At 48.9% G+C, this 20,282-nt stretch overlaps 1 protein-coding gene across 2 annotated transcripts in view; it reads right to left on the bottom strand.

Annotated features, from left to right (window-relative positions):
- Positions 1–643: 643 nt before the first annotated feature.
- Positions 644–20,282, bottom strand: part of LGR6 (leucine rich repeat containing G protein-coupled receptor 6) — a 146,355-nt gene continuing 126,716 nt past the window's right edge. For both annotated transcript variants that reach the window (XM_033001990.2, XM_033001992.2), the window contains 7 exons: positions 18,056–18,121; positions 15,460–15,531; positions 13,782–13,853; positions 12,926–13,051; positions 10,677–10,834; positions 5,088–5,168; positions 644–3,202 (listed from right to left, as the gene is read on the bottom strand). In XM_033001990.2, the coding sequence (XP_032857881.2) occupies positions 1,968–3,202; positions 5,088–5,168; positions 10,677–10,834; positions 12,926–13,051; positions 13,782–13,853; positions 15,460–15,531; positions 18,056–18,121 (1,810 nt within the window). In that variant the 3' untranslated portion in view covers positions 644–1,967. The remainder of the gene's footprint in view (positions 3,203–5,087; positions 5,169–10,676; positions 10,835–12,925; positions 13,052–13,781; positions 13,854–15,459; positions 15,532–18,055; positions 18,122–20,282) is intronic.

Below are 20,282 nucleotides of genomic sequence, written 5' to 3'. Positions count from 1 at the left end.
GTTTTTAATGAGCCAAGCATGAGAATAGATTTGGAGTATCTGTAGGGTATCAGAAGTCTTTATCAGGATTCAAGTATCACAACAGAGTATGTTTTTCATAGTTCCCACCTGAACTACACAGCAGAGCTTTGGATTTTGTCACTAAACTTGGGGTTCCCATGATCTTCTCTAATTTTTGGATCTCATTCCTCTGATTTTCTGCTCAAGTTTTTCTTCTAGAGATAAGAACACAGGGCTCATGTGCAGAGAACGGAAGCAGAGCTAGGCTTTGGCTGGGGAGTGTGTCTTTACATGGGAGACCCTGTTATAAGATGTCCTTAAACTTTTATGCAGCAGACTCTGCTCATGTCCTGCTTATGAACCCAGACATCCAAGCAGCAAATCATGGGGTGCACCCAGGTGGGTCTGGTCCACAGGGTCTGGAGAGGGACACTGGTGGTGCAATTCTTCAGCATAAAGGTGGGCAGTTTGGCTCTTCCCTCTGAAGAAGAGGGGTGGAACACAACACAATTTCCCAGTCCTCACTCGGGCAATACAGACAACATCCAAGTCACAGCAGCTCACCTTGGCTGGGAGAGGCAGGCAGGCAGCCGTTGAATGAACCAACAAGGTGCTTTTCACATACAAGAGGACAGAAGCCAGCCACTAGTCAGCAACGGGGCTCATTTATTATCTCACAAGAATGAATGACATACAGCTGCAGTAATGTCAGCAGAACCAAAGCTTTGCCCAGGGCCTGAGCTCTGACTGTGGGGCTCCCTGCTGCTGCGTTGGGTGGCAGTGGGAGGGTTTGTGATGGAGAGGATGGATTTGGGAGATCCCTGAGATGCAGGGAGTGAATCTGAGACTGTTCCCAGTGGCCTGTGTCCTCCTGATGCCATCAGCCCACAAGGCTGATTTCTGTTCCCTCCTTCTATATGAGCTGCCCATAAAATAGGGGAGGGCAAATGCAGCCCTCAAAATAGCTATTCTCTCTGGGGGAAATGTACCCAAGAACCAACACCCTCTTCTAGGAGTGAGGTTTGGGGGCAGTGAGGGAGCCAGATGACATTTTCACTGCACCTGACCAGGAGCCAGGTGGCTACAGAGAGGAGTGCCCTAGGTGTGCTGCAGCATGCAAAGGTGGAGGGCGTGATGAAGGTGGAGGCAGCCTGGTGTTCTCTGGGGTACCTTGGCCGGGTGCTGCCGAGTGACCTCAGGTGTTTGTATTTGGCTGCCTTGGGGTCTAGAGACCCCTTGTTAGACACTGTGGGTCATATTGAAAGAGGGGCTGGGCATCCCCAGCTCCTGGTATCAGCAGAAGGTGGGGGTCCTGCTCAACCCATGAGGCTCCCAGTGGATGAAATGGAGCCACCCAAAATGGAGGTGGCCCAAACCTTGGGTGCACACATGGATACACTGCTTTTAACCCACTTCTGCTTTTCCAGTTGATGGCGATTTCCATGGGTCTGTGGGACCTGCAGAGGACCCTGGAGGACAAGGCCTGAAGTCCCTATGGGTGCCCATGTCATTCCAGTCAACCATTTCCACATGTTTCTTCCACAGAACAATGGCTTTTTCTTGGTAAGACGTCTCTGACTTGAGAAGTCATGCTTGGCTTTGCTGCAGGCTCCTCCTGCCTTGTGATGCTGCAGGATGATGATGAGGAGGGTCTCCCTGACCCATCTCCTGAGCTGGTGAGGCTCTCTCCCAGGCAGTCCGTAGCAGGAGAAACACTCACACAGGGGGTTTGTCTCCTCCCATGGCCAGCCCTGAGTATCTGGAACTCAGTCAGAGCCTTTCCAGGCATGTGGCAGTGGGCAGAGCAGTGCTTGTTGCCCAGGCAGATATGATGGAGAGTGAGGGTAGACGGGTTCTACTGGTGCTTTACATGGAGCAGCCTGCTGTCACCTTGCTGGCCACCCGGTGCTGGGTCTGGCCCTCAGTGTGTGGTGTGGGACTGTTCGGCACGGCTACTCAGAGCAGGTTTATAAGTGAGATGTGTAGGGTGGCGTGGGCGGGGAGGGGAAGAAGGTTATCCGGAGGCTGCTGCTGGCCGGATCTCGGCTCTCTGAAGTGATCAGCACCTCACTGTCATTGAGGCAGGGACAATGCTCAGAGAAGCCCCTCTCCTTCCCTCTGGTGCCTACCCTTTGCTGGCAGGGGACGAGCGTCATGGAGGGGAAGCTGTAGCTGTCAAGGATGGGATGTACTCCCAGAGAATCAGGTGTTTCAAATATGTGGTCGATGTCAGAGAAGCTCACCAGAGCCTGAGTGGAGTCATAGGAACTTTTCTCCATGTCATCAGCCCCACAGGATCGGGTGTATCTCCCCTTGCCTTGGCCCTTTTGCCTCAGCAGACGGAAGTCATCTCTGAAGTGGGGGTTGAAGAGCAGGTAGAGCAAGGGGTTCAGGCAGGCGGGCAGGGGCAGGACCACAAGGAGGACGGATTTGATGACCTCTGGGGTGATGAGGAAGAGGTTGAGAGTGGAGGAGAAGGTGAGGAAGGCCACTGGGCAGTAGAGGAGGCAGTTGGTGAAAATCAGCCAGGCCACATGCTTGACCATGGCACAGTCCCAGACAGCGCTGAACTCCCCCTTCAGCAGGTTGCAGTAAAGTCGGATGTAGGTGCCTGTGATAGTCAGGAAGCAGAGCATGTTTGTCATCACCAAGGCCACAGTAAAGCCCAGGGTGGCAGATTTCCCATCTGGGATGGGATACGGGAGGCAGAGAGGGGATGCTCCATATTCCCCAACAGAGAAGAGGGGCAGAACGGCAGCCACAGAGGACAGCATCAGGCAGCAAAAGGCAGCTGCCTTGACCTTGCCTAAGGATGACTTTCCATAGCTCCGCACACAGGAGACTGAAATGCTGCACTGCACAGCAGCCAATGTCAGCAGAAAGATGGCAGCCTCCGAGGCAAACACTGACAGGAATCCTGTTACTCTGCAGCCTGCGCCAGTCTCCCATCTGGCACCGTATTTGGCAAACTGGCCGTAGGTCAGGGCATCGACAAGAGCCAGCATACTGCAGTAAATGCCAGTCAGCATGTTGGCTCCAGCTATGGAGCCAATGATGAACTTAACTGGAGAGAGGTAGCTGGGAGAGGCAAAGACAGCCAGAATGACCAGCCCATTGCAGAGCACTGAGACCAGAATAATGACCCAGACTCCTAGGCGGATAATCCAGCTCTCAAACAAATGTTCGCAAGGCTTGAAGGGACCTGGAAGAAAACAAACCCCAAAGTTATACCCAGAATATACCATTTTGCTCTAGTGGTGCTGCTCAGAGCAGTGGTCAAGTCCCAGCCCTCTCCTGGCCCCACTACCCCCTTCAATGCCGAGGACTGGAAAGGAGCATACAGTGCTGTCTGCCCTCTTCTGCAACTGTCTCTTGCCTCTGTCCCTGCGCTCCTGTCACCACACTGGGGTGCCTCAGGTATCCTCTCAGATCTTGTCTAGGGCAGAAATGAGGTACAGGGAGAGGTCATATGCAAAATATGAGAAATAGCAAACTTATCAGAGCTCCTAGAATGTAAGAAGTTTGGGGCCTGGCATTGCCACCCCATGACTCTGTGCATGGGGAAGCCTTTTTGCTCTCATGGCTCACCTGCCCTACTCTGTTCAGTGGGGCAGAGTCTGAGCTCCAGGTGGGCCTTTATCCAAAGGAACTCATGACCATAATGCCTCACATTTCTGTGGGACTCCAGACCTACTAACACTGCTGGCGTCAGCCTGGCATTCGGGCCACTCTGCCATTAGGTGCTCCTTCTCACGTACGCCCTGAGAACTTGGGGTTAGTGGTGTGGAGACGTGCGAGAGATGGCAGGATGCTGCATCCTACTCCGACATTGCCAGCCTTTGCTCTTATACTCAAAACCTTGGCTAAGTGGTGTCTTACTGTTTCTGCATGAATGACCTCTGCACGGAGGGGATGGCCAAGATGAGATGAAATGTTAGAGCAGGAGGGAGACAGCAGGTGAGGAAAAAGAGAGGGAGGGAGCTGGTGTGGCAGGGAAGGGACAGAGGGGCCTGGGCAAGGAGAATGTGGGAGGATGTCAAGAGAAAGAATAATGGAGGATGGGCATAGGGAGAAGGAGCAGTGAATAAGGGAAGGTCATGAAGGGGCAAAATGGGGACTGCTGGTGAATGCTTTAGCCAAAGGAAAAAGAAGATAGTGGGGAGATACAGCACAATGAGACAGAGCTGCTTCTGAGTGATATTCAAATGTTACAGTGAGTGGGAGCTCAACAAAACCAGAAACAAGGAGGGCCAAGTTTTAGGCAGTAGAGAGTAGAGAGGAAAGTGAGAAATTTTGTTCAGCTCAAAGGGGGTGGAAATCATTGGCTGGCTTTCCTCAGAGAGCCAGCATCTATGTACCCAGGCAGCAGGGCATGCCCTCTGCTAAAATCTTGTTCCTTCTTGTCTCTTTTTCAGCAAACTCAGTGGGACAACTGGTGCAAACTCCATCTCTGCCAGTGTTCCACAGCTGCCTAGATGGAGCCAGGCCTCTCCAGCCTCTAGCTGTGCTGTGTAGGACACCAAAGAGCTGTGAACAGGGACAAAATCGGAAGGCAGCTTGCTTGTGTCCCAGCCAGCCTGTGCCCACTGGCATGTTTTTGACAAAAGTAAGGAGAAAGTGGCTGGGTGCAGTCCAGCACCTCCCTTCTCTCCCTTTCTCAGGAAACAGAGTAAAGTACCTCTGCAGTTTGAAGTGCTGTGAGTATGATCAGGAGATCAAGGACAAGGTTTTGTCATGCGATATTCTGGGCTGGCTGGGACAAAGCAAAGTCTAAGTCTTGCAATGGAACAGGAACTTCTTGGGAGCCAGAGTCTGACTGCGGGCAGGGTGGTGGGTTGGAGGAGCTGGGGATACCTGGAATTCCTGGTCAGGAATACCATGACCTTGTCCTCTCCTCAGAGGAGGGCAGCTAAATCCAAGTGGGAGAAGGAAGGTCCTCACTTGTCCCCAGTTCGGCCAAAGCCAAACCATTCAGGCTTCTGATCTGCATGTCTATGAGACACTGCAGGAAGGGTCATGGGATCCTGGGGATTTAGAGAAGCTCGAAGGATCCCAGCTGTGTTCAAATGGTTTCCCTGGCTGCTCACCAGGGCTTGGTGTGCACTGAATAGTGGGGTGCAGCTTTGATTCCTCAAGGTCCAGCTGGAGGTCATCTGCATCTAGGTCATCTGGGGAGAAAACAATGAGAAACAGGTCTCAGAGAATGAACAAGGCCATCAGGGCTAGCTGGGCCAGAAGCTTTTCCCACTGCCTGTCCTCAACACAGACCTTCTCAGCCAGTTCCCAGCCCACAAGTTCAAAGTAGCTGCTGGTGTCCAGTTTGTCCCCTGCAGTCACTGCTGTAGAGGAAGAAGGTCTTGTAAATATTGGCGGGCTGCAATGTGGCCAACCACTCTGTATTTAGGTTACTCCCAACATTTGGAGTGAAAGAGCCCTAGATCCCAGAGTTGTGTGACTGCAGATCCCTCCTCCCAGCATGCTTTATTAAAAATAAAGAAATACTCTAGCCTATGTGGTTACAGAAAACAAAGCCTTCAAATGCATCTTCTAAATGGAAGCTTTCTCGGCAGGCCTTGTCCAGTGTTAGTTCATTAACAAGGACTCTGGAGCTTTGTTTGCAGAGCTGTTAGCCTCTACTTGCAGCACAAATTCTCCGTCAGCAACCACCACCACCAAATGGCTCAGAAGCAAAAAGACAAGAAAACCCAACATTTATTGCTCTCTTTTATGTCCTATGCTTTCTTGGGACTGTGGTGCCCAAGTTCTGAGGTTCCCAGTCCTGGATTTGCTTAAAGGCAGGCTGATTGCCCATGCCTGCAGACTTTGGATCTGTGGGGTTTATGCAGCCAGACTGCACTGCTCTCAGAGCCCAGCTTGCTGGGCCAGCATCTCCATCATGCCGGCATCTGCACCCTGATCCAGGCTTGGGCTCTCTGAGGGTCAGACAGAGACTCTCTGGCTGAAGGAGAAGCTGCTGGAAGAGAATGGGGCTGAGACCTCAGCTGTGTTTTTGATGGCTTGTAGGTGTAGATGATCACCAGGAAGAATGGCATCCACTTAATCAAGATATGCTTTTCTTCTTTTTTCTTTGTTCCTCTTCTCAAACTACCGCTGATTCAAAGTGAGGACAGGTCCCGTCCTGCTGCACCATCCCCACCCATGGCACCAGTATGGACCTCTGCTCCCAGTGGAAATCTTTGGAGGGCTTTCTGCGGGTGGGAGGAAGGGGAAAGGATGTGTGTGATTTCTTGCCACAGCCCAATAGCCGGATCTGTGGCTATGGAATGAACTCTCCCTTGGATGATCTGGACTGATACTGGTGCCCACATGTGCACCTGGCAGCTCAGACACTGGCCAGGAAGACGAGTTTCCACAGTTCTGAAGATATGGCTAACCTAAGTGGGGTTTAGTTGCCTAATCTTTTTAGGAATAGTACCTCTCATGAGGTCTGCTCCCTGCCTGTGTTTGGAAATATTACTGGGATTATTTGCTTAAAGAACGATGACAAATAATGTGCTATCTTTAGTGCCTCCTGACAAGCATTGTGGCTTTCTCGGCTTCAGTGAGCTTTGGAAAAAAATGTCATTTTAAAATCTGTCTGTATGAGAGTTGAAATATTACTGCTGCTTTGGAGTCTGGCAAGAAAACACTCACAGTGGGATGGAAAAATATTTCCTCCTTGTATTTTATAGTCTTATAAATCTTCAGTGTCTTTTCCATCATCCACAGTGCAGAGGCTGTGATGTGCAGTCACGATACTCAAATCAAAGTAGAGACTTGCACTTTCCGTGCCCATCTGCCACCCAACCCATGGTAATGTTAAAGTGTAACTGCCCCCATCCCTTTTCTCTTCAAAGGGCCAGAATGCACAAAGGGTGGTTTTAAGCATAGGTTAAACATTTGCATGAAGTGAAGAAGCGATCTTTTGTTTTGCCTGGACTACTGATCGAGCTGTGAATTGCAGAGTAATCCTTGGCCAGCACAGTGGGATTCAAAGCAGAAAATATACCTCTTTCTGCAGGAAATGGGTACTTCTCCCAGCCTGGGAACTGCAGAGAAAAGAAAGTGGCTGTTGTGCTCTAGCAAGGCAGACTGCATTGTTTTTGAAGTAGCCCTTATTTATTTGAATTTTGCTAAGTCACCTATACTTTCTGAGGCCTTAGGGAAAAATCCCACTTTTCTAGTAGTGCCCTTTCCATGGAAAATTGTTCCCAGCCAACTGTACCAACACCAAAGTGGAAGGAAGAGGAGGAGAATTGCTGGAGAGGGGGTAGATCAAAAACCACTGGCCTGGATGTTTCATCCCCTTTTGTATTGTCTGCCTTAGCCAGGGCAGTCCCCACTTGGGGTTTGCAGATAATTGTCCTCTCCCTCGGAGTTAGGTCTTGGGTGACTGCAAGGGGACTGGGGAGGTGCTTTTTGGGGCACTTGAGTAGCCTTCTTGAATGAGAGAAGCAGAAAAAGTGAAGCTCTAAGGACCCTCCAGGGTTTACTGGATGGTTGCAAAAATTAATTAGTCAGCTTTACAAGCTAATGGAGGTGCTGGATTGGGTAAAGCATTGTCCTATTGTCAAGGATAACCATACAAGTGTGTTCTTGCTTTCTATATCTTTGTTTCATTATTGCAAGCATATGATTGTAAGTAAATACATTCCTTTCTATGCTCAAACCAGTGGTCCTTAAGCGGGTTTCTGGGACTACGATGGAAGTGCCCCATGGCAATGATAATACCCGCACTTTGCCTGTTCTCCCTCTGCAGGCAGTTCTGGGAGGGTGGCAGGAGCAGCTGCCAGCTGCCAGGGAGTGTTGGGTGGATGTGCTGTGTCACAAGCCCCCGAGCCATCTTTGAGCTGCTGCCCAGCCGCGTGGGACAGGCTCGGGGCAGGGGGTATCTGCTCAACACCGTGAAATATAATTCAAAGAGGCATATCCCAAGCACCAAAAATTTTGGAAATGGGACCTTAAATATCTGCCGTGGCGAGGCAACAGAGTGATGAGAGGTGCACTAACCACACTCCTTTGGGCCTTGGGTGGCTGTTTCTCGGATGCGAATGGACTCACTTGGGTGGTGTCTGGGGGTTTCTGGGCATCCGGGGCCCTGGGAGGATGGGAAAGAGCTGACCTGGCCCAGGGGTCTGTGGCACCAAATGCACTCTGTGGCTGGAGTCAGACAGACTTGGGTGCTGGGCTTGGCTGAGGGATGGGTGCTGGGTGCAGGAGCGAGCCATGCTGCGGCAGGCAGTGTTGCCTGGCTGCTAGAGCAGGGCTGTGCCACCGAGGATCCATTTCTCGACCCTACACAGCTGCCTGGAATAAGTTGCCTTTCACCACCTGGCTGTGAGGTTCTGCGGACTTGTTTGTAAAGGACTCGCAGCCCCTTGCTGGAAGCACTACACAAGGCTGAGAGGACATGGCTATCTGGAAGCGTGCCCCATCCCTCTCACAAGTTCTCCTGCAGCATCCAAGCGCCCTGATGAGCCTGGCTGTACACTGCAGGGATAGAGCTCCGAGTCATTTTCTCTTAATGAGACCACTTTATCTCTTGCATGGAAGGAATGTTTGGGAGCTTTTTTCCTCTTTAATGAGGAAGTGTTACAAGATTCATATAACCCAGCTAAATACCACTAGTGGCCATCAGAAAGGAAGCACTAGGAACAGAAATAAAGCAACAATTAATTAAGTAAAATAACAATATCACAAAATTCTCATCATCAAGAGTAGGACATGCATTGCTGAATGGTAAGGACAGTCATCTGCAAAAGCTGCACATAGTAAGGAAGGATGTTCTTGTGTGTTTCACGTTTGCACCTCTGTGGTTTAATATTTCAAGACAAACCCAGTGCTTTAACATCTGAAAATGTGAGCCTTTATGAGCTGCTAATAGTCTCATCTGGCACATCTTAGAATCAGTCAACATTCCCCTGGGGTCTTAATATGTCATGAACTCACATACAATCCACGAGGTTGAGACTGTCTTGGAGGCCTGGGAGCCTTTGGTAGGTATTGGTCTGATGACAGGGCCAGGAGGGAGTACCCTTTGAGACTTCAAAGGCTTTGGGGCCCAGCAAGTGTAGGTCTCTAAGCAGTACTATGGGCCCTGGTTGCAAACTGTCTTTTCACAGATGCGGTAATTTGCTGGGCAAACACCCCAACTATATGCACAAGGACTGTTGAAGTATGGGCTGCATTAAGGATGGAAAAACTGACCCAGCTGAGAAGAAATTCCTGCAGCAATGACAGTAATATTGTCTGCCCAGTGTAACCACCAAGTCTACCATGCTTCCAGGAGCCACATCATGCTGGTAGGAATCACATTTGTTAGACTCTGGCTGGACATTTTACATTGCTAAAGCTTATTCTTAGTCTGTGAAGGATCGGGGCAGGGCAGATGTCAGGAGCAGGGATGCAGGGCTTGTGACTCACTCGCTGGATGTGTCTTTATATGTCTGGGTCATCCTGCCTCCCACCACTGCTGTTAACAGAGAATCCAACTGCTCTGGGTCAGTACCTGTCTCCAGATCTAGTCCTGCCTGTTTAGGATGCAGGAGGAGGTTCTGCAGAGCCCCTGGTTGTGGCTGGGTGCATGGTGCTCCCGGGAGCAGGTGAGTCAAATGCTCCCCAGGTACTCAGCCCTCTCCCCATCTCTTACAGGCACACAGCACAATGTGGTTTTACCTACAGGGCATTTCAGATCTTAGAATTGCATGTGGCCTCTGTATTTACACAAGCATATAAACAAATGCAGCATGCAAGCTGTGTCCTGAGATGCTATTTCCACTTTCCAGCAGTTACAGAGGAAGCAAAGGGGCTCGTGCTTTTCTTTACATTATTCTGAGATGCCCTTGCAAAGGGATCACACCAGCTTTCCGCCTGGAGCTGCTGCTGGGCTGTGAGTCTGTGAGCACAAGGAGGTGTGCTTTGCACACTCCTCTGATGGCCTCATACAACAGATTTAATGGAGATCTATGCAGAAGCGTATTTTGGAGCACAGAATAAATTGACTCTTGAATGGAAAGCGCTGCTCATCTTTAACTATGGAGCCACTTCTGTCCTGCATGGGTTAGCCCCTGTGCTGAGCTCATCATATTGCCCAAACACGTCCTTTTGTTCACACCTAACCCTGACCTTTGCTGTAGTATCAGGGCATGTGCACAAATGTAGCAGACACAGGTCTCTTCACCTCCAGCCAGCTGCACACTCCAGTTCTCTGAGTTCATTCTCTTACTCAAATTAATCCTAGGGTCCACCCTCTGTATGTTGTAGCAACAAAGCCTGATGCCCTTGTCAAAGGCTCCATACTACCCAGAAGTCTAATGACCAAGCCCAGAAGCTGTCCCGTGTAACCTCAATCACCTTTCAGTGGCTTGGGGAGCCTCTCTCTGTAGCACGCAAGGCCAAATTAGCAAATGTGTCCATGATGTTGAGGACTGCCAGGTCTTTCTGTTAGATTGTGAATGTTTAGATGTGCCAGGTCAGCTCTTTCTCCAATGCAGCGACACTTATTGAAGCCCATTCACAACAACTGGCCACCAGAGCTGGAGAAGGGTCAGTCTGCCTTCCCCAAGGCAGGTGTAACTTCATGGCTGTGGGACCACTCTTGAAAATGCAGGATCTCATCCTAGCTTGCAGCATGGCCCTGCCCATGGATTGATCACCATTCAGCCCGGTTTACTTACAGTGATTATCAGCATGACCTGGAAACATTTCTATGGTCCTCTTGGGATCCTCCTCCTCAGGGCTCATGTCTTCTGCCTCCCATTGGTTGGTCACCTTGAAGAAACTGCTGCAGCTTCCATAGGCACAGCACTGATAGGCGTAAGGTACCTCGAGGACTCTGCAAAGGGGGAAAGCAGAACTTTTCGGTGTGTCTTCTCCATGAGCTGACTCTCCATTGCTTTGCACTTTTTGCTTCATTCGCACATAAGACAAAAATCCAGTCTATCAGGTGATGTTTACATTGGAGCAGGACTTTGCTCTTGCAAAGGACTCCATGTAGGACAGAGGGTGGACCCAGGTCACCCCACAGTGTGATTGCACTGCCTTGCTTTTGGTGCTTGAGACACTGTTTTAAATAGGATGTTCTCAAACACCAGGTTTGGAAACTGCTTTTAAGTTTCTGGATAATTCCTAAAAACCTTTCTGCAGTTTTCTCTAGACTGAATTAGCCTCTCTTTCCCATACCATCTGACAATATGCCATGCGCATGTGGAGTCTTAATTTTCAACACCAAGGCCACTTTTTGCTGGGAATCCTGTTTTTTGTTCAAAGTGAGAAACTTCCCAAGAGCTTGAGCAAGTGCAAGGTCCCTCTTGTTTGTGGCTGGAGGTCAGAGAGGCACCTCCAAACTCCAGTTCCATGAGTGTGGATCACATCTGCCAGCTCAGGCAGGGAAATTTCAGGTCTCTCAAGTGTAGCAACTTATTTTAATATGTCTGATTTCTACGTGAAAGTAGAATTGTTCGTTGTTAATTATAGCATGTGTCACAAGGTTAATTAAACAGCAGCTGAACATCATCTGGATGAAATACCAAGCTATCAGTCAGCAGATGTATTTTCTTCAAAGACAGCAAACTTTTGCTTTTTTGCTGGAAGTCAGGAAGGCTGCTGATGAAGGCAAAGGAACCTCAGGTTTTCCAGACAATTAAGGTCTTCTGACAAGATCAGTAAATATGGTGAAACTCTATATTCAAAAAATATGCTTTTGTTTTAAGTTCCCAAACATTTCTGCCTGAGCCCTGGGAGGCTATGGAAACTGTATACAAGCTTGTTTCCTGTTATAAACTCCAAATTAAATCCTATTATTGAAAGGTGGTAGGGAGGTACAGATCCTCCCAGGATGGCTAAGATGGCTCCTCCAGACATAAGCCCCAAGAATAAGGCTACTCAATGGCAGTACCCCAAAATTTAGGAAATGTGACCACTGCCTGGCATAGTTCAATGAACCACTTCTGCAGACTCAGTCTTTCTGGTACAAAGTAAAACCATCTCCACAGACATCAGTGGAATTAGTTTAGAGGAGGAACGCCTCTGGAAGTGCTGAACTCGACCCAGTCTGCACAGAGACTGCCATCTTGGGTGTGAAAAGCCCTCCAGAACTTTCTGGGATGCCCTGCTATTTGGAAACCAGTCGTGCAACAGATACCAGCTATGATGAGTCAAAAAAGTCAGAAGAGGAAGCCCTCCAGGCACAACTGCTGAGGCAGCCCGAACTGAGAGCTTCACACTTTTCATCAGACCCAATGTTGGTGGAGTGGACTGGGACCCCAGCAGTGAGTGTCTAAATTTGGGAAGCTCCATCCTTGGGAACCCTTACTGGATGAGTGGGAGTATCAGCTCATGCATCCTTGTCTCCAATTGAACCACCTGGGAGACCGAAGCAGAAGACGGTTTCACCTCAGGGGAATTTGAGTCATCTGGACCATGGACCCCTCAGCCTGAAGGCAGGTGCCATGCTGGAGACCCACCACTTAGGGAGGGTCAGGAGAACCAGTGTGGCACTGTGCTCCAAGCCTTTTGCAGCCTTGTCTTGCTCCGTTTGACCCCTTCAGGCTTCTCATTGATCTGTAGTGAACAAGACATGGCCACACAAACAGAGTTTACTGAAGGAAAGCTGGATGTCATTAGCTACGACTGGCTTCTGGAAATGTTTTCCATGGAGCCCTGAGCTGAGCCCACTCCATGCTTTTCACTTGTGTATATGTTTGGGGTGGGGGTGGCAGGCCCAGGAGCGCATCACTGCTCTCCCATGAAAGACTTTAAAAGATGAGAGGTGTGTTAGCAGCAGATGAACCTTCCTCAACTTATTGGCTTAAAAGGTTGGAGGAAAGCATGAGATAAACAAGGAAAGCAGGAGGCTGATTGCTATAAACAAACACAGGCTATGCTGAATGCCAGAAGTGAGAGAGCAAACACCACCCACCAATACCTCATTTTGGGGAAGCTCTCCTTGGTGAAGGGCTCAGAGAGAGCCGGGTTGCCTCGGAGCTTCAGATGGGTCAGTCCACCCAAACCATCCAGAGGTAGCGTGACCAGCCGGTTATCGGTCAAGTCCCTGTTGAAGGGAAAGCAGAGAAGGAGATTGCAGTCAGGGTTTTGCTGCTAGTGCTACTTCAGCCAAGCACAGACTTGGAAAGCCGTGCTGCCTGCCTTGATTGCTGTCTCAAATGTGATGCTGAAATGGGGCTGGGTGCTGCATGGGGACCTGGATCCTCTGGAGATCAAGGGATTGATACTGCAATCCCTGGGGAAAATGAGGGGTAGAGGTTAATGCCCATGCTGAAAGCTCTGGGTAGTATCTACCTCCCTGTGCACATATCTGCCCCACACACTTCTTCCCCCACCACTTCTTTCATAATAGGTCAGGTATGATTGCAGCTCCCAGCCCATAAAATACCCAAGAGTCTTAGTGAGGGGGCTGAGGACTGGGGTGCCCTCCAGAGCCAGCAAAGATGGTCTGCAATGACTCTTGCTGAAACGGTCTATCATGCTGATCTTCATAAAGGCATCTAAGGCAGGTATGAAAGCATCAGAAAGTGGAGGTTTAAGTGTTCAGGGTGATAGCACCTTGAAGATGACACCTTTTGCACTTTCATCATCCCTTTAATATTGATGGGAAAACTTGGGATTTGATCTGCCCACATCAGTGCTGACACATGCCCCTCAGCTCTGCAGCCTTGCAATATCTAAATGTCAGGTGTCCTGGTAGCTTGGGGAGGTGGTCTGAGGTCCTCAGATACCTGCTGTCCATGGTCCACTGTGAAAGAAATATCACTGCAACTTACAGCTTGGTGAGCGCGTGCAGGGTCACAAAGGCTTCAGGGTCAATAAACTGGATGTAATTCCAGCTCAGGTCTCTGCAAGGCAAGGACATGCCAGTGAGAAGGGTGCAGAGCAGGGCAGTGAAGCTGCTGACACTGGCCTGGTCAAGGGGTTTGATGTGAACAAATGTGGGATCTGTAGCCCCTTGGTCAGCAGCAAGTTCTGTCTGGAGACAAATATGTTTGGGTCTATATATGGATGGTTTCTAACAGAGGACACAACAGTTTGCCTTGCAGGAGCTCCTCCACTGAGGCCAATGGGAAAAGTTCCTTTTTGGTTTAATTTCTATAAATTTGGAGATTTTATTCTAGCATGCTACACTTCAGAGCAGTAGACAGGTTATGCCTTAGTGCCAGAACATCCCTGATGTGGTCACAATGCTGGGTGCCCAGGCAAGAGAAGATAGGGTCAGAGACCATGTGGAAGGTGAACCAAGGTGATCCTGGAATGTCTCCTGTCACGTACAGTTGGCTTGGATTCACTGAGGCTCCTCAATGAACTCTGCTTCCATCTGAGCTAGAGGGCTCAACTTCCTCTCTCATCAACAGAGAGGAACCAGTATACCAGGAAGCATTTCTTCTCCTAAGGCTGACTACAAGAGCAATATGCTTGCTACATATATCTTCATCTCTCCATCTCTGAAGGGAGTTGGGAGTACCTGCCCAGATGTATGTGTCACACTGCAGAAGGATGAAGTTGGGTGAGATGAATCCTTTCCACAGGAACCCAGACCATACCCAAAGGCAAATGCTAGATCTTGCATGCTCAGCTGTTTATTTGTGTGACTATAGTGTGGCAGCAGCATGCTTGTATTTGCATGCTTGTCTGTAGAATTACATGTAATATGTGAGTGTTCCTGTGCAATTATAAACATGGTGTACGTATCACACATGGGATCTCTAGGAATGCTGGCCTATTAAATGGCACTCAAATTGCTGCACCATGGGAAAAAGCTTTTATGCGATTCAGTTCATTTCCTAACAGAACAGTAAATAAAGACTTGGAGAGCTATTCTCACATGTCACAGCGAGAATCATGCCCTGTGGAGCCTTACTAGCTTCTCAAAGGTGCCAAGCACTTAAGTGGGCTGTCTATTGCAAGGTCACTATGCATGCATGAAATGTGCATGCTTATGTGCACTTAATGCATCTAATGTACGCTTTTGAGTTGTGAGGAGACAGTTGCAAGTCAGATGAGATGTTCTGCACAAATGTTCCAGGAGTGCACAGCCCAGGACTAGCATGTGTAGGGAAAGGGGTGCTAGAGCTCATGCACACTGTGGTAAATCTCTGCCATGAGCCCATGTCTGCATGGGCATTTAGGAGTTAGGTGTCCATTATGTGAGCTGTGCAACATATGAGTTGCAGTGTGTGGTTAGAGCATGTGGTGTGTCATGTCCACATGTGTGGGCAGTAAGGCTGGCAGGTAATGAGTTTATTTCAGGGGGTGTCTGCATGCAGAAGAGAAGCCAGAGGGAAGTTCTTTTGTAAGGGGAAATGGAAGAGGGACTAGACAGCAAAGCCTCCCAGCAGAGGCAGAGGGAGTGAGGTTGTGAAACTGCACATCAACCTGGTTGGGTGCTCACAGTTCCCCTTCCCCCAGCAAAAATCCCAGTCATTCCCTCTGCTAGACAATACTCACATGGAGCGCAGGGCCATCAGCTGTGCAAAGGTGTCTGCTTTGATTTCATGGATCCTGTTGTGCTGGAGACCACTGAAAAAAACAAAAACTGGTTTAAGAAAATAGCTGAAGGCAGCATTCGTGCTTTGTAGTGGTCTTTGCTGCATGACAGCAGACGCAAACTGTCACAGTGGGAGTTATCATTTGAGCTTGAGAGACCTACTCTAATTTCAAGGAGTAAACAGGATGAGCAACAGAACAGCTCAAAGCCATTGAGCTGCCTAGGGGCAGCTCCAGGGCTCAGACAGCCTCTCCTCTTGATGCCACCGTGGCACAGTAAAGTCCCATTGATGTGCAGTTGTTAAAGGTGCCCCATTAGCTCCAAAGCCATGCTGGTTTCCCACTCTGCTCCACCCAAAGCCTGAAAACTGCTTAGTCCAGAACAAAAGAGGAGAGCTTGGAGCCAGTGAGTGAGCATACAGCTCTGTGTCACCCTTCAGGAAGGACTACAGTGATGCCCTTTGCCTTGATGATGATGAAGGGAGTTTGAGGGCTGAAGGCATCTCAGGTTTTCATGAAGAAACATCCTGATGTCTTGCTGAACTCCCCATCAACAACTTACACATGTATTTTTGTAAAGTGCCTCAGTCCTTGCACGTGTCCCTTCCAGCAGCCTCCTGCACTGACCAGGGTAGGGGAGGGAGCAAGGTAAGAGCTCACATGGTGTTTGCTGACTGACCTATACACTCCTCACACCCCCTGAGAGATGTCTAGAACTGATTCAAGCATCCACTTTGTGGGAAACAGTCACAGGTTTTCAGTTTTATTTTCCCTAGTGTGGAACAATAGTGAATATTTTTAAAAATTCCTGCAAAATACCTGCCATGAATCCCAAGATCTGCAGCAGTCGTGTCCCCATGTGTGACCTTCTGCAAGGGGAGACAGCCACTGCCCAGTGCTCTACCTACAACAGCTCCCCCGGACATTTGTTGGACAGCTAACCTGCTTTTGGACTCAGAAATTATATTGACTCACCTCACGCAAGGACCTGCACGTGATGGGTGTAATGTCTCAGCTGTTATTTGGCCACATGTTCATGTTTTTGAGGGTCTCATTTCTGCTATACTCCTGGTTTCTCAATGCCCCACGTAGCCAAGAAAGCATTCCTTGTATAGCTGGTTAAGATTTCAAGTGAGAGTCATGGGAAGATTTGTGCACAAATTTGAGTGTCTCAGGTAGAGGAGCACTGAATGGGAAAGATGGAGCTTGGGAAGCAAGCTAGTGAAAAATAATTTAAGGATGTTTAGCTGCGAGGGACCACCTGTGTTGCAGGTAAAAACCTGCACATTGGCAGTTACAGCAGAGTGACTGGCACACGTAAGTTGTTTTTAATGCCAGGCTTTACCACCATGCACCCCCAGACTTGTTTCCAACATATTTCCCAGCAGGAATGCTGATGCCTGGTGACAGTGGGGCTTACAGGATGATAACTTTGGGCTTAAGGTTCCAAATACTCATTTTGTAAGAAAATGTTAATTTAAGACACAGTCTGTCTGACTTAATCTGAAAGAGGGATTTACTGTGCTTCCATACTAATGATAAGTCTGAATTTGTCATATTATAAAATCTTGTAAGAAGAAATTTAGGCACAATTCATGAAACTACAGGATTGGAATTCTGAAAGTTGGTCCTTTTTTGGCTGTTTTCTCTATTTTTTTTGAACATTTTCCTGGGGGTACTTTAGATAAAAATATGTCCAGCTCTAACTTTGTCCTCAGAGCTCCCAAAGAGGCAGCAAGGGCTATGTAACTCCTGTTTTCATGTGATTTTACATGGTGTCCTAATGTCTGATTTTGCTAGGGCTGGGTGAAATGGTCTGGCCATCCAGGCTGAGAGGCTGCAGAGAGCGTGGATAACCACTCCAATGTATTTTTGTGGGGATGCTGCTCCCACACATCTATTCTTCCAGGTTTCATAATCCTATAAAAAATCATGGAGTCTACTATTTTTATTTATACTTTTTTCTCAGAAAGGCCAAGAACTTCTGTTAGATTTGAAATGTAGGGCCTGATCTCCAGACACTTTGAACTGAGCACGAACAACCCTGTCTCAAAGCAACAGGGGTGCCCCCCAGTTCCCAGAGGAGACTCAATTCAAGTGTTACACATGAGGGAAGAATCAATTTTCTCTATGGAGGGGCTAGCCCTGTGCAGTGTGGATAAGAGCTGCTTTGTGTCCATGGCAAGGGGCCCCTGCTTGAAGCAGAAGACATTTATGGTAGAGGTAAAACCCATTCTTGATTAGCTCATACTGGGACTTGAGTTAATGAAGTAAAATTCAGTGCTGTCACATCCTACTTCTGTTTGCTGTGGCTGGGATCTCTGAAAAGACCTGAGTGAATAAAACTCCTATGCACAAGAGATGTGTTTCTATTCTTTATTTGCACTGGGGCAAAGCATGGAGCTCGGGTCCACTTGCAGTCCAAATAGTGAGTTATAACGATCAGCTTTCCTGGTGCTTGGTGAAGGTTGAGCTTTGTGTTTGGGAGCTGCTTCTATTCCCAGATTGGCCCCTCTCCCCCAGAGCATGGCACAAGTGAGGGCATCTCTTTACTTACAGCTCCTCCAGCCGCTGACACCGGTGGAAACTGGGCAGATCTTCGATTTGGTTGTGTGACAGTTCTCTGCAGGGGAAGGACCATCACAGAAATGTTAGGAGATCAAAAGCGAGTGCCCCTGAGCCCTCCCTTGGAAAGCAGGTATGCTGGAGAAGGGGGATGACCTGACTTCCATTTTGCACAGCTGCAGAGAGCAGTAATCCCAGGCAAGGAGGATCTCCACTCTGCACATGCCTGACACTTGCTCTGAGTGTCTTTGTGCAAGGCAAAGATTGCTTGGTAGTTTACCTACTCATCCAGCCCCAGCCCAGCTCCCTCCACCACAAACTGCAGACTGACGGAGCTGCTTTTAGAGCTGGGGTGGGCTTTTCCTCCCCAGCCCCAAGTCAGCTGTGAAATGCATCCATGACAACTTCTGCTGTGCACAGCCTTGCTTTTCCATGGGCAAAGCAGAGAGGTGTTTGTGCCAGAGCTCCCATCCTGCTGTTGTGGATGGGAAAGCTCACAAAAGCTGCAGATGTGCTTGCAGAGCCTGGGGAGGTTTTGGCCAGCAGAACAACCAGCCAGCTGCCTTGCCTCCTTCCTGCACAGCAAACCCAATTGCCCATTGCCTGTTCTCCATTCAGCCTTTCCTGGCTCCTCCCCAGGGTTAGGGAAGTGGTTGTGGCACTGGCAAAGATTTTGTACACGACATTACAGACTGTGAAAATCCCTGATCCCCATTCTTCCAAATGCTGCCACTTGAAAGCAATTTCCAGCAAACTCCTGTTCTCACTGCTTCATAGCCCTGTGTCATGTCAGTGTCCAGGGTAGAGTGACTTGGTAGTCAGAAGGAAACCTATCCTGGCACAGCTTAATGTGAATTTATTAAAAATGAAATGGGCTGGGTAAGGAGTAACGTTTAAAATCAGCTTTTCCCCCCACCAGCACAGGCTGGATTTGTGGCTGTTCAAGGGAAATTTGCCCCAGGGTAGTTCTGTATGTGGCCGCACTGCTGACTTTCCAAATGCAGTTTCCATCTTTCTGCCAATAAGTTGCTGCTAAAACATTTCAATTATATATTTTTTTTTTGCCAATCCCCTCTCCACCAATTTTCCACGTCAGGGAGGAGAAGGGGGGAAAAAGCAAGCAAAAGGTTTGTGCTTGGCTCTGTAGACTATCACTATGGAGAAAGAGCTATAGCATCAGTCACTTTTCCCTTGTCCCTGTGTCAATCCACTGGGCTTGACAGGGTGGTGCCTTAGCTAGACAGTGATGGAGGGACAATGCAGCCCCAGGAGTGAATTCTGGTTCCTGCAGAGCGAGGGTAATCAGATGCAGCCCAGTTTTACCAGCAGAGCAGTCTCCATCACTGGAGCTGTGTTGTGGAAACATCAGGGTGAAGGTACTGGTGACATCAAGGGACTTTAGCTCTGCTCAGGGAAGCTTCAGGTATTTCTGCTTGAGAGGAAAGACAAATCTGCGCCCTGAGCCACAGAAGCTCTGGACAAAAGCAGTGGGATGATGACAGGTTGATGCCAAGCTCAAGCCTGGCAAAGCTGCCCTGCCTGGGTGTGCTGGGCTCAGTGCCCATGCACAGACCCACATTGAGCCTCACGCCCCTGTGGTGGCTCTTACAGCCCCCGTGCAAGATCTCTGCAGAAAATCTGCAGCAGTAGGAGGCCAGAAATGTGACATTAACTGTATCATCTGTGTTCAGACATGTCACAGTTGTAATGTCAACCTGACGAACTGCCAAGGGGCTGGAAAAGTGGGGGAAAGCAGCAAGAACAACCGCTAGCTCTGCAGGGACAGAAGGCCAGTGAATTTCAAAGGCAAGAGAGATGTAAACATGCACAAACATTGGCCCACATACCCTGTCTCCAAACTCTGAAAACAGTGCAATTAACGTCAGTAAAAGTAACTGGGAAAGAGGAACAAAGAACAAGGTGGGCTGTCCCAATAAAAATCTCCCACAAGGAGCAGGCAGGCATGAAGAACAGGCTCTGCTGTGAAGGTTTACAGTCTGATAACCTGCAAACATAAACAGAGTACTTGGGACCCTACAGCCTGGGACATTCCAAAAGCTACACTTTGGTGGCAAGACATTCACTGAATTGGTCCAGATGTCTAAAGATGAGAGATCTTCCCTACAGGGACAGCTGGAGCCAAAATGTTGTGATCTACTAAGTTACAAATTGTGTTCTTTTATTTTTATGTTTTTCTCTTGTTTCCAATTTCTGTGATC

The sequence above is a fragment of the Tyto alba genome, unplaced genomic scaffold (assembly GCF_018691265.1).
Source record: "Tyto alba isolate M040663 unplaced genomic scaffold, T.alba_DEE_v4.0 Super-Scaffold_30, whole genome shotgun sequence".
Classification (NCBI taxonomy): domain Eukaryota; kingdom Metazoa; phylum Chordata; class Aves; order Strigiformes; family Tytonidae; genus Tyto; species Tyto alba.
This window is presented reverse-complemented; position numbering and strand designations above follow the sequence as displayed.